The sequence below is a fragment of the Cucurbita pepo genome, chromosome 10 (assembly GCF_057944985.1).
Source record: "Cucurbita pepo subsp. pepo isolate OVF chromosome 10, ASM5794498v1, whole genome shotgun sequence".
NCBI classification, from domain to species: Eukaryota; Viridiplantae; Streptophyta; class Magnoliopsida; order Cucurbitales; family Cucurbitaceae; genus Cucurbita; species Cucurbita pepo.
In genome coordinates this window covers 3153218-3165700 of record NC_141807.1, presented here as the reverse complement: position 1 = coordinate 3165700, position 12483 = coordinate 3153218, and the positions used below count along the sequence as shown (strand labels likewise).

The 12483-nt window shown below is 36.5% G+C and overlaps 3 protein-coding genes and 1 non-coding gene across 4 annotated transcripts; 1 reads left to right on the top strand and 3 right to left on the bottom strand.

The window, feature by feature from the left end:
• Positions 1-189: 189 nt before the first annotated feature.
• LOC111803852 (protein DETOXIFICATION 27) lies at positions 190-2566 on the bottom strand. Its single transcript, XM_023688440.2, has 8 exons — positions 2186-2566; positions 1525-2066; positions 1351-1437; positions 1226-1282; positions 904-1142; positions 691-809; positions 520-609; positions 190-425 (listed from the first exon to the last, which is right to left on the bottom strand). The coding sequence occupies exons 1-8, from the start codon at positions 2468-2470 to the stop codon at positions 363-365; spliced, it is 1482 nt and encodes a 493-aa protein (XP_023544208.1). The 5' UTR covers positions 2471-2566; the 3' UTR covers positions 190-362.
• Positions 2567-4072: 1506 nt separating this feature from the next.
• On the bottom strand, positions 4073-4234 carry LOC111804598 (U1 spliceosomal RNA). The gene has a single exon (XR_002816561.2). It is a non-coding gene; the product is annotated as a U1 spliceosomal RNA (small nuclear RNA).
• Positions 4235-4851: 617 nt separating this feature from the next.
• LOC111803851 (uncharacterized) lies at positions 4852-5823 on the bottom strand. Its single transcript, XM_023688439.2, has one exon. It carries the CDS (start codon positions 5681-5683, stop codon positions 5150-5152), a length of 534 nt encoding a protein of 177 aa, XP_023544207.1. The 5' UTR covers positions 5684-5823; the 3' UTR covers positions 4852-5149.
• Positions 5824-8048: 2225 nt separating this feature from the next.
• On the top strand, positions 8049-11959 carry LOC111803849 (GLABRA2 expression modulator). The gene is made up of 4 exons (XM_023688438.2): positions 8049-8570; positions 8682-8783; positions 11219-11490; positions 11580-11959. Exons 1-4 carry the CDS (start codon positions 8258-8260, stop codon positions 11766-11768), a joined length of 876 nt encoding a protein of 291 aa, XP_023544206.1. The 5' UTR covers positions 8049-8257; the 3' UTR covers positions 11769-11959.
• Positions 11960-12483: the final 524 nt, after the last annotated feature.

Genomic DNA, 12483 nt, shown 5'->3' with positions numbered 1-12483 from the left:
CCTTAAAATTCTAATTTCAGCCCATTAAACTCTAAAAGAAATTAAAATAAAAATCTCTAGGAACATATTAACTATAAATAAAAGTTGAAAATTGTATTATTGTGTGTTTTAGAAATTGAAATTAAAATTGAAATTAAAATTTACCCAATCAAGACTAAGTAGGTCAAAAGGTATAAACTACTCACAAAATTTAGGATAAATTATACTATTATATTTTTCTTCCATTTCATTACATAATATCAATGTCTTTACCTACCTTGTGTTTGAGTTATGTTCATCGATGACATAACGATATAATTATGGCTTATATCAACAATTTCAATGTTTAGTGCATCACATATTGGATAATGAAACGAAGATTTTCATCCCTTTCGTTCGAACTGTTGATCTGACCATTTCTGCATCCGCAAACTTGCTTTCTTAGCCTGCGAGAGACAGTCATCCATCCATTTTCATAAGATTTATATCAAATTTAGTGTTTAAAGTAAGCAAATAAATGAATGAATATGTAGAGCATACCTCTCCTTCCCAATCACATCGAATAGTAATGATGAGCAATATGAGTGTCTGAATTCCTGTTCCTCCAAATATCATCCCCATCCAAATTCCCTTTGTTGAACAATATATATAAATAAGCATGTACTTCATAATTTAACTGCTAAATGTGGAGTTGAATGTTGTTGTTAATACCTTCACACCAAGGTGGGTGAACTTAAGTGTGGACATCCCAACAGGCAAACCAATGAAATAATAGCAACCCAAGTTTATATAAGCTACGTACGATTGCCAGCCTGATCCAACCGCCACTCCTATTTATTGGGACCAAATTTGATTTGGTAAGGGAAATGAATCAAGGCATTAAATGTAGCAGCCACATTCCCCTTTGAAATATAGGCGGCTTACCAGAGAGGACTGGCTGGACACTGTTGAAGAGGATGGTGAAGGCCAACAGGATGCTGAGCTTGTTGACTTCCTGAAGCACGATGGTGCTGGACGAGAAAAGAAGACCAAATTTGTCGCGAAGTAACACAATCAAGCAACAAAATACAAGGCCGATTATTAATGATGTCGCCGATGAGACGATGGCTGCAAACTTGGCTCCTTTTCCATTGCCTGCACCGAGCTCATTTGCCACTCTCACTCTGTTTTGTTACAATCAATGGGTATCTTCTAATGTAAATATTGTATATATATGTAATTGGAAGAGTAGTAATTAATCATTTACCCTGTACCCGCAAAGAACGCCAGAGGAATCATAATTTCTAGTCCGTTGATGCTCATGCTGCAATCAGAACAAGATTATCATTCATTTTTCCTTTGTAAGAAGATAGAAAAGGGATATAGAAAGACCAGATGGATAAAGCATCCACTTCAATCTTGGCGTTCTTCATGTTTCCGGTCATCACTATCAATATTTTGTAGTACCAATTCTCCAGACTGAAAGTTTATGAATTGCAAATGCTAATATTAACAAACAGGGGAAGGAAATAAGTTGTAATGTTTGAATTAATTCGAGGCAGAGACCATAGCATAACACCGGAAGCAGCAGAGAGCTTGAGAAAGTCCCAAAGACCGGTGAGGGCTTCGACGGAGAATCCAGTCCAAGTGTTGGGGCAGCCACCACAGATGGTGTAAGCCATGAGCCCAATCGGCAGAACCCACCAAGAAATATTGCATGCCACCGCAATACCCACCACTCCCATCTTCAAGAAGCCCACAAATACCCAGCTGGCGGCCACGTGCACTGCAAGTCCCACCATCGCAACCCACATAATCGCCCTGGCCTTCACTTGGCTCTGTAAGAACCTCTGCAAAGGGAAGTAAAACGCAAGGCTGAAGTGTAGAGGAATCAACCATCTGGCCAAGACCCCCGCTAGATCGGCCAAGTCATCAGGCTCCCCTATCACCTTAAGAATCGAAGATGCGAACACCAGAGCAGGCAACAACAAAACGCAGCAAATGAACAGAACCATCCATGAGCGCTGCAAATACACTCCCAGCATGTAGTGCTTCTTCGCCCCGTAAGCCTGCCCGCACAGCGTCTCCAATGCGCTTGCCATCCCCATCTCAACAATTAGCCCCACAAAAAAAAAAAAAAAAAAAAAAAAAAAAAAAAAAAAGAACTGGGTGAAGTTTGAACATAGGAAGAACTGAACTGGAAAGAATTTTGAATGTCAGTTAGTACCATAAGTCCGAAGTCAAAGCCGATGATGACGTTGAGGGCGATGGAAACGGCGGCAAGGTCAAGGTCACCCAAGTGACCGGCGAAGACTTGGGAGATTACTATGACGGAGTAGGTACTTATCCTGCTCAAGACTGCAGGGCCGACGATCTGCCATAGCTTCTTGGATTCAATCCACACCCGTGTTACAATATCTTCAGAATTTTGATCCTTATCTGGGTCTCCAGGATGTAATATTTCAGTTGAATCTTCCAATAAAGGAACGTTTGTTTGGTGATCATCGCCCATGATACTAAAATTTATGCCTCCGATTGTCGGCGAAGAATGAGAGGAAAAAATGGTTGTTGGAGTTGTGGATGATAGTCATCTGTTTGGCTGACACAATATTGTATTTAAGGTTATTAAGAACATGTTTTTTACTCTACTAATTGGATGTGTTTAAGAATGTGGTAAATTTTGGGTCGTATCGGATACCTTTCAGCATTTTGATTGTTACAATGGGCTGGGCTGGTATCGGAAATTTTCCCTGCTTTGCTTTTTATTGCATTATTTATGTAGTAGTTGCCTAGTTGATTTGGATTGTTTGAGCTTTTTGTTTAATTTATTTGGGAAACTTTTTGCATATTTTGACCCAATATCTACCCTCAAAAGTGTGCATAGATATGAAAATACTATGATTTAAGAATGAGAAAAAGAATACTATGATTTAAGAATGAGAAAAAGAATTGGGATCGAATGTTCAATCTTCATTGATATTCACAACCTTTAAATAGGATACAAGATACTAAATAATATCTATAAAGAAAATATAAACTAACTAAATCCTAATAATAAAATAAAATATATATTTCCTAATTAATATATTCCATAACTAATTCAAACTAAAATAAGTTGCACTAATAAGTTAAGAATATCATATATTCTAATTCAAACTAAAATAAGTTGCAATATCATATATTCTAATTCAAACTAAAATAAGTTGCACTAAATTCTGAAATATTTACTTCAAGATTATGAATATCATATATTTTATAACTAATTCAAACTGAAATAAGTTGCATGAATATCATATATTCCATAACTAATTCAAACTAACGTATCATATATTCCATAACTAATTCAAACTAAAATAAGTTGCACTCAATTCAAACTGAAATAAGACTGAAATAAGTTGCATGAATATCATATATTCCATAACTAATTCAAACTAACGTATCATATATTCCATAACTAATTCAAACTAAAATAAGTTGCACTCAATTCTGACATTAGGATCATTATATTCCATAACTAATTAACTAAAATAAGTTGCACTTCATTATATTTCATAACTAATTCAAACTAAAATGGATCAGATTCTTGTCTTTTAGGATCCATTTCATAACTTTATCCCTCAAGTTGATAATTTAAATACGAATAATTAGAAATTAGTTTTCATTGGGTCATTAATGATTGCATCTATATTATCAATTCTATGATATTTTATGGGTAGAGATGTTGGACCTGCTCCAAACCGAATAGGGTGAGAGGAGATCTTACTCTCTGAGGATTACAGTAAATAAAACTATTTATGATAAGTTCGTAATATTGGAATTAAACTGTTCAAACGGAAGAGAATCGAGTTTCCAAATCAAATATTTTATTATTCGACTCCTTCCCTTCCCCTCTACCAGATTCCCATTCCCTGTTTTATAAAAGCTGGCTTAAAGACAGAGGAAAAGACAGAGAGGGAAGCCGCATTCGACTCCTCCAGTAGTCGGAAGATATTTGAATGCAGATCCCACATGTCCATGCATCACCATTATGAGATATCAAGACATTCGTACAAAATATCCATTACAAAAAGACAATTAGATTAAAAAAAGAACTAAAATAATTGAACTCGTTATGTGAGGGGCCGCGCGAACGCAGGCCCCCACTGCCACAAATTATGACGTAGGCTCTGCCACATTGGACAGACCTTAGGCGGGCACCCCTCCGGAGTGCAATGGAGGTCACCAACCTAGGCCATGGGCCTTCATGATCACCCAAAAGCCCCGTCCAGGTAAGTATGTTTCAGCGAAGCCCATTGATCTCATTTTATAAGTGGTGCGCGCTTTGCTTCTTTAAGGCTTCACCGATGTGGGACAGACAAACGAAAGTGCATTCCAGAAATAGAACCAATCTCGTCCTTCTGCTTTCCTTGGCAAACTCCACGTTTCTTTTCTTTTTTATCTTAAATAAATATTCAGCCTATAGTTTTAAGAGTGCGTAAATTTGTTATTTTCTATAAGGATTTTGATGAATTTTAGTAACTTGATTGGGAAAAGAAGGCATATGAAAGCAAAATTAGCTTCGTGATATTCATAATAACATCTCTAATGAAGATTGTTTTTTTTTTTTTTTTTTTTTTGTATAAATGACATCTATTATAAAATTGCCAATCCAGACAGTCTCACAGTCAAAATGACATCTCTAATGATAATCATATGATTTATTAAAAATGGGTTGAAACTTTTGTTATTCTCTGTGATGCTGGGTGGAATTGAAATTGGAATTTGCTTTTTATGATTGCAAATTCAATTATTTTATTTTTAGTTATAGAACTCAATTTTGCTTTATTTTGCCATTATTGAAAGAAATTTGAAAGCAGGGTTAATGCTACCATATAAATGTACTGATAACATAAATTTTTTTTAGAAAAAATGAAGATTAGCAATTTTATTAATCTCTAATCTGATGTACAGAGGAGTGATTTATGTATAAATGAAATGGGCACAACTATGATGAACACAAGAACGATGAGTCCTCAAATAATCATGACTACCAAAATTACAAAACCAGCTCTCTCAATGTCCAAGATTAAAAAAATATATAATAACGACAGTAATCTAATTTTGTAAAGGCTGTGTATAAGGGAATTAGAAAGGCAGAGGATTCCATCACCCATCAGTGCAACCCACCTTCACATATACCCATTACTTCAATCTACGCTACAACCATTGCCAACAGAGTTCCAGCAATAGCGATCCCCAATGTCGTCGCTCCGCCGATGTGCGACGCCGCTCCAGCTGGGCTATCGGCCGCCGGTGCTTCGGGCATCGGTGAAGGCCCCTCTGTACTGGGTGAAGGAGGAGAAGCGATTGGTGGAACTACAGGAGCACCGGCGGGAGATCCCGAAGGAATAGGTCGGGAGCTGGGAGCTGGGGTGGGTGCACTAGTCGCCGGAGATGGGGTAGGCGCTTTAGTCTCTGGAGCAGGAGCATGTGCCGACGGTGCCGGTGATGGAGCCTCTGTAGCAGGTGAGGGCGACGCCGAGGTCGGTGATGGTGATGGTGCTCTGATTGGAGACCGAGACGGAGCTGGAGGGAATGCAACCGGAGAAGGCGCCGGCGTAGCAGGTGTCGGAGGCATAGGCTTTGGGGAATCATGTGCCGGTGCTGGTGTCGGCGCTGGCGCCTGTGCCATACACAACGCCATCAAAGCAAAAATCACAACCAATCGAACCCCAGAGAATCCCATCGTCTTTTTCGTAAATAAATTAAAAAAAAAAAAGAAAAATCCTCTCAGGAGAGATTATCTTAGAGAAAGGTAGTGGAAGCCAAACAACAGCTTTGTAAAAGGAACGACTCGCTTTGCTGCTCTTGTATCCGTAAGCAAGGAGGCGGTGCGAGTCCGTATATATATAACCCTAGCAGAGGAGCCTTCCAGAGGAATCAGATGCAGGTTGACCAAGTAAACAAGGTACCCAGGATAGGACACGTGTACGCGTTTAGATTTCTCAACGCTTAAGAAATCACACACTCCCGTTGGATCAACCAGGTGTCAGTTCGAGAAATGTCGGTGGGACATTAGGACTTGCCAGAGGGTTTGCAACTTTCTGAGAAAAAGTTAGTCCAGGCTGTCAAAACGAGTACACGTGGCGGCAAGGACCTGCTGTAAATTTGAATCTTGCGCATTCATTTGCGTTGAAAATTTGATATATGTAGGCGTAGAGTTGCGTGAAAGGAATTGGGTAGCCGCCATAAATGGAAAAAGCAGACAATCATTTGGAAAATCGAGCCACGGAAAATAGAGTAATAATAGTTGTGGCCTAACTGTCGTTACTATTATTATTCTTATTCTTATTATTATTATTATTATTGTCACGTAATATTTACTCATCTAATAAATGTATACATATTTCAATCAATTTGTATAACTCATTTGTACATGTATTTGTTGTGGTCAGCATTAGACCATAAATTCTTTACCATCTAATTTAGTTTTAAGGTCATTTTAAAACTATTCTGCTTTTTTTTTTTTTTTTTTTTTTTTTTTGATTTCTTACCATCTATTTACAATGGTTTTTATGGCTTATATTTGCTTTGTTAAAAAATAAAAAAGTAAACAATTGATTCTCAAATTTCAAATATATATCTATACACTTATTTTTAAACTCTTTGATTTTGAAAATATACCCCTATAATTGGATGATTAAAAAGAAATCGATAAGAATAATATTTATATGCTTAAAAAAAATGTTTGGTAATTATTTGAGTTTTGAAAAATGTAATCTTTTTCTTACCCATTATTTACTATAGTTTTTATTAAACATTTGAATTAATAGAAAATTTTTAAAAAGACTTTTCTAAAACTACTTTGATATATATATATATATTTGGTTGGGTTGAAAAGGGATGGTAGAAAGTCGTAAAATAGGGAAGTTGGTGGGTGACCCACGCCACGCCAGCGCGGAGTTGATCATACCCCACTACAACCCGACGCGTGTACCGCCAGCTAACCTGCCCCAATATAAATAACATTCCATGTATTTGATATGACAGTTCTTGATGATCTGTAAAGTTGACCAAGGATAGTCAAATTAAAATAAAGAATTTATTAAAAAAGTTAATTTGTTTGTTTTGATTTTAAATTAACACTTTTTTATTCAAATAAATTATTTAGATTTTATTTTAGATTTCAGTTCATTGTTATTTTATTATACAATTTTGGTACATGGAGTATTTTGGCTTATTAAACTATTTTTTTTCGTATTTGACTATTTATACAAAAAAAAAAAAAAAAAAAAAAGGTAATTTAGCTATTTTGTGAAAATGGGAATTTAAATTTAGTGATTTTATGAGAAAAAATGAGCCCAACAGCCTCCCTATTCCATGTATCCACTTAATTTGAGAAAACCAAAAGCAAGCCCATTATAAATCAAAATTATATTAAAAAAAAAAAACCCATGCTTACACTAAATCATGAACTAAAGGCACATAAAATTAATTATTAATATTGCTATAAGGCATACACATTTATCAAAGACAAACTTTAAATGGACACAAATCAATGTCTTGGATTGAAACACATCGACAAAAGACCGTTTTTTTTCCAATTATCTATAATAAATTAATTGAATATTATAGCGAAAAAAAAAACTTTAGTAATAATAAATAATATAATTTAAGAATAATAATCTGTATATATAATCTTAACCGAAAAAATAATATTACTTTATCTATAATATTATCGTCTTCTTCCGACTTAGTTCTAATTAAAAAAATAAAAATAAAATAAAAACATTCTATTTCATCTTTTAGTACATTATATTTTTCTTCCTTCCACCAAGCCTTCTTAGTCATATAATTTAAAAGGAATTTAAAGAAATTGTAAATTTATAAAAGAATGGGAACTAAGTCACTAAACTGAAACAAGAGCACCAAGATTAGGGATTAGAGGAGAAAGTATATAGCATAATAAATGAATATTAAATGATCAACTATAATTTTATGAACTAAAAGAAAAGAAAGAAATAAACTATAATTTAATCTAAAATATCGTGACTTTTGATGAAAAAAATAATAATGGTCCTAAAATTAGCCTTTCCCAAGGAAAGCGAGTATGGAGTTCGAAGAACCCACCTTGGCACCTGGATCATCTAAATAATACGGCACCAGATCCAATTTGCTTCCCCTGCGCGCTAAAAAGAAGGCTCGTCTTCTTTGTCCGGCCATTAGCCCCCTCCCCGCCAAGCCTTTCCTCCATCCCGCAATTTTCCCCAAACTAAAATACCCAGCACGATCCGATTACTCTGCTTCAGAAGAATTTTTGATGGAGCAGCCGAAGCAAGAGGGCGGGAACAAACCTCCGATCTCGAGAGACGATAAGAGCCCAAAATCCGATCCTAAAGAGGTAGACCAGACCGCCAATGGAGATGGGAATTGGGGCAATTTCGTGATGGGTTCGGAGAACAAGATTCCGACCCAGAACGAGCAACCTGCGATTTCAACGCCCTCTTCCGGGTCCAAGAAATCGGTGCGTTGGAGCACCGAATTGGTCACCGAGTCCCCGTCCGTTGCTTCGAATGCATATGGGTCGAATTCTCATGCTTCTTTGGCCCCTTCTTCTTCAATTTCCTTCAAAGGTAGTTTCTCTGACTTTGATATTTGGTTCTGTTTCATTGATTTGTATATGTGCCATCGTGCGGCGACAGTAAGTTTTTGTGTCTCATTGATTTTCGATGCATTTTGATCAGAGGCGGTTGATTCTGCATGGACCGTGCTAGGGAGATGGGGGAAGAAAGTCGGGGAAGCAACAAAAAAGGCTGAGGATCTGGCTGGAAACACATGGCAGCATTGTAAGTTTTTAATTGTTCCCGTTGTTTTTGTTGGGTTTGCTATCCAGGAAGCCGATTGGGGGTGAAAAGCTAGATTCAATTTCAAACTATAGTTTTCTCTCTTCGTTTCTGTCTCACATTTATGAGGAAAAGTATTCCTTTTGTTATACAAGTTTTTCCTTACAAGCAATTGAGCAGAAGTTTCTGATGGTTTCAGTCAAAAGGTTTATGTGGATTGGGGTGGGATGTGGTAAAACTCTCCGTCCCCAAGTTCGTAATCACTTTTAATCTATACCATGAAATAATCTTTGCGATCCAAATAAGCGTTAAACTTTGGACATAAATCAGTTAGACTATGCTCGGGTTGGAAAAAGGGAAGTCAGTTCTAACAATTGGAAACTTGGAATAGGTCCGTAGGTGATCAAAGCCAGTTCTTGTGCCCTTTTATGGGATGACCTGTGATGGTTAGAATAGGATTACTAAGATGCTATCTGAAGTTCGTATTTATAAAATGGTTTTCAAAATAAAAACCCTGAAGGCAGGGAAAAAAAATCTTGCCATTTTATGTATATGTTTAACTTTGTCATACTGCACAGAATTCATTTTATGGCATACTCATAATTGGCTTTCATTAGATTTTTCCAGTCCACAAGTTCACTAGGTCCCTGGACCATGTGACTTGAACTCTGCTTTAGTCACTGTATCTTGCCATGACATATTGTTTCTGTTCCGATGTAACATAGTTTCCTCTTATGAAGTAGAAATGCAGAGTGGTTCTCATTTTATGAATTTTGTCCAGTCAAAGTTGGTAATAAATGGGAATACATGTAATTCTTTCTCAAATTAGTAGCCTTGCTTCCTGTTCCATGTTTGAGGAACTTGGCATGATCTCCTCGAGTTAATTGTAAACCTGGTGAGGAAGGAACTTTGTATTGGTCAAACAAACGTTAGGTTATTCTATCATGTTATCCAGAGATTCTTTCAGTTGAGGTACCCTTTTGATTGAAACTCATCCCTGAACCACGAACCACGAACCACGAACCACAGTGGGGGATTTATGAGATTCATACCTGAAGTCTAGTAGGAATATTTCTCTTTTCTCCCCATCAAGCTGATGAAAGGACTAGTTCAAATTTCTGTCAAGGATAGCATACTTTTGGAGTTCATCTTTGTCATAGGAGGAAATGATATTACTACTCTGTCTTAATAGACGAACTTATGAATTCTCCACAACCAATTCTGATTTGTAACTTTTAATTGAGCCATTGGCTGAAAGGTTAAAAGTAAATATCTATTTGCATCTTATTCTTCCTGTTAGGAAATTAGTAACTTGGTTTTACTAGCTTTTGGAGCTCCTATTTCCTCCAAAGTTACCTCCTTCCCTTTTGGATTAGAACTCTTTTTGTACAAATTACGAAGCTGATAAGCAAAGGTTTTACATGAGGTGAGTGGTAGTCTGACAAGAGAAACAATGTGAGGTGATATATTGGTTGCATGCATGCCTCCACACTTTAAAGAAAAAATATTGGAATATCAAGGTCATTTATGGTCTCAATATAAAGGGGAAAAAGCTTGGACTTTCATGACCCTCAGTGCTTGGTTTTGAGGAACAACCTTGTACTTGGTCGTTGAAAACTTTTTTGTTCTTTCTTAAAAACTAAATTGACTCCCTCTAATAGTCCTCGATATATGGTTGTATGAAAAATGTCGATCCCGATCTCCGTTCTTACTTATTGGGCTTGATATTGTGGTCTCATGAGAAGGTGACTTGGTTCACCTTTTATCTTTTGAGGATTAGATTGGAAATAGTCTTGCGCCTGGTCCAAAATAAGTTTTCAATGTTAAATGTAGCTGGTTAAAGCATAATGCTCAACTAAGAGAATAGAGTTTCAAATTTCCACCCTACACAAACATGTTGTGGAACTCAAAAGAAAAAGAAAAAAACTTGATTAATCTGAGTTTTATGCTTGCCTGAAGGATCAAACGTGAGAGCTTAGGATTAGTATATTGAGCCATCAAGCATTCAATAGACAAGGCTGCTGCTCCCTTAGAATGTGCTAGAATCGAAAGTTTGTCTATCATCTTCCTAAATTGTGATAAACCTGTCATTTAGGCAGTGGCTCTCAAAAAATGGTTGAAGAGTTATTTTTCATCTTTGGACGTGGAAAATGAAGAGGGAAGATCAAGAAGCAAGAAATAGTAATGAATCATATTCATGCATTTGTTTCTTAATAAGCTGGAAGCAGGAAATAAGAAATTGACAAATAATTATGGAACTATGTTACCCTGTTTCTCGGGGAAAAGAAAAGGTTATACCGTTCATAGTCCAGATAACTTAAGGATTCTGCATTGCTTGTGTCTTTTGAATTAGTTTCAGTCACTGTCTCTTAACAACACAATCCTGCTACTGTTGTTTGATAGTATTATCGAAACTTAGCCATAATTTCTTGAATCAGTGAAAACAAATCCAAGTTTTGCGGATGCTGCGCTGGGGAGAATCGCTCAAGGGACAAAGGTATTGGCGGAAGGTGGGCATGAAAAGATATTTCATCAAACATTTGACACAGTGGCGGAGGAAAAACTTCAAAATTCATTTGCTTGTTATTTATCAACATCTGCGGGTCCAGTTATGGGTGTATTATATGTATCTACGGCAAAGCTTGCGTTCTGTAGTGACAATCCTCTTTCATACAAGTTTGACGGGAGAACCGAATGGAGCTATTACAAGGTTGTTTTTTTATTAGCTAACCAAACTTCCTTCTCTTGTTTCATTGCTTGTTGTGGATAATAATATACGATTCATTACTGTGAAAACAGGTAGTCATCCCATTACAGCAACTAAAGGCAGTTAATCCTTCCACAAGTGGAATGAATCCCGCTGAAAAGTACATACAGATAATCTCTGGCGATAACCATGAATTTTGGTTCATGGGGTTCTTGAACTACAACGGTGCTGTAGAATGCCTGCTAGAGTTTCCAGAATTACGAGCAATACAGTCGGTGTAAAAGCTGGAAGTGGGTGAATTCAATGAAACTTCCCTTTGAATTTTGAGATATTAATGACTACATGGGAGGAGGGGGCGTGTGTTCTTGTTTGGAGTTTCCCGGGGGAAAATCTGGAATCATTTAGGAAAGCTAAGTTCTTATGATATAGCTTTCTTCAATTATTTATACAGATTACTTATTGAATTGTTGTACATGGTGTCTTAATGTTGAAGCATTCACAGGAATGTAATAAATCAACTCACGTCTCATCAAACAAAAACCACAAACCATCCATCCATCCATCCATCCATCCCACCATTCGCTTAATCACTAAGCCTTTATTTCACATGGTGTCTATTAATGCTTGGTATGCTATACTCTTCCTTTTTTCTTTTTTTTTATTTAGATTTTTTGAATCAATTTATCTGTTCATCAATATTTTCAACTTATTCTCAGCGCATATATCCATCCCTTCAACACATATGGAAGGTGAGTTGATAAGAAGCGGCGACTTCAAGAAGATTAATGTACAAGTTTCAATCAACTCTGACCTAAAAAAGTTTGTTCTTAAAGGCATCTGTACATATGCAAATAATTCAAATACCGACTATATGCACCAAATACAAGGTACACACATACCCCTAGGTTACACTTTTCAAAAACCCCATTCTCCTTTCAATTTTTACCAGAAAAAATCGTTTCTTTCCTTTTAAGGGCTTTCATTCAAGGTTTTTAA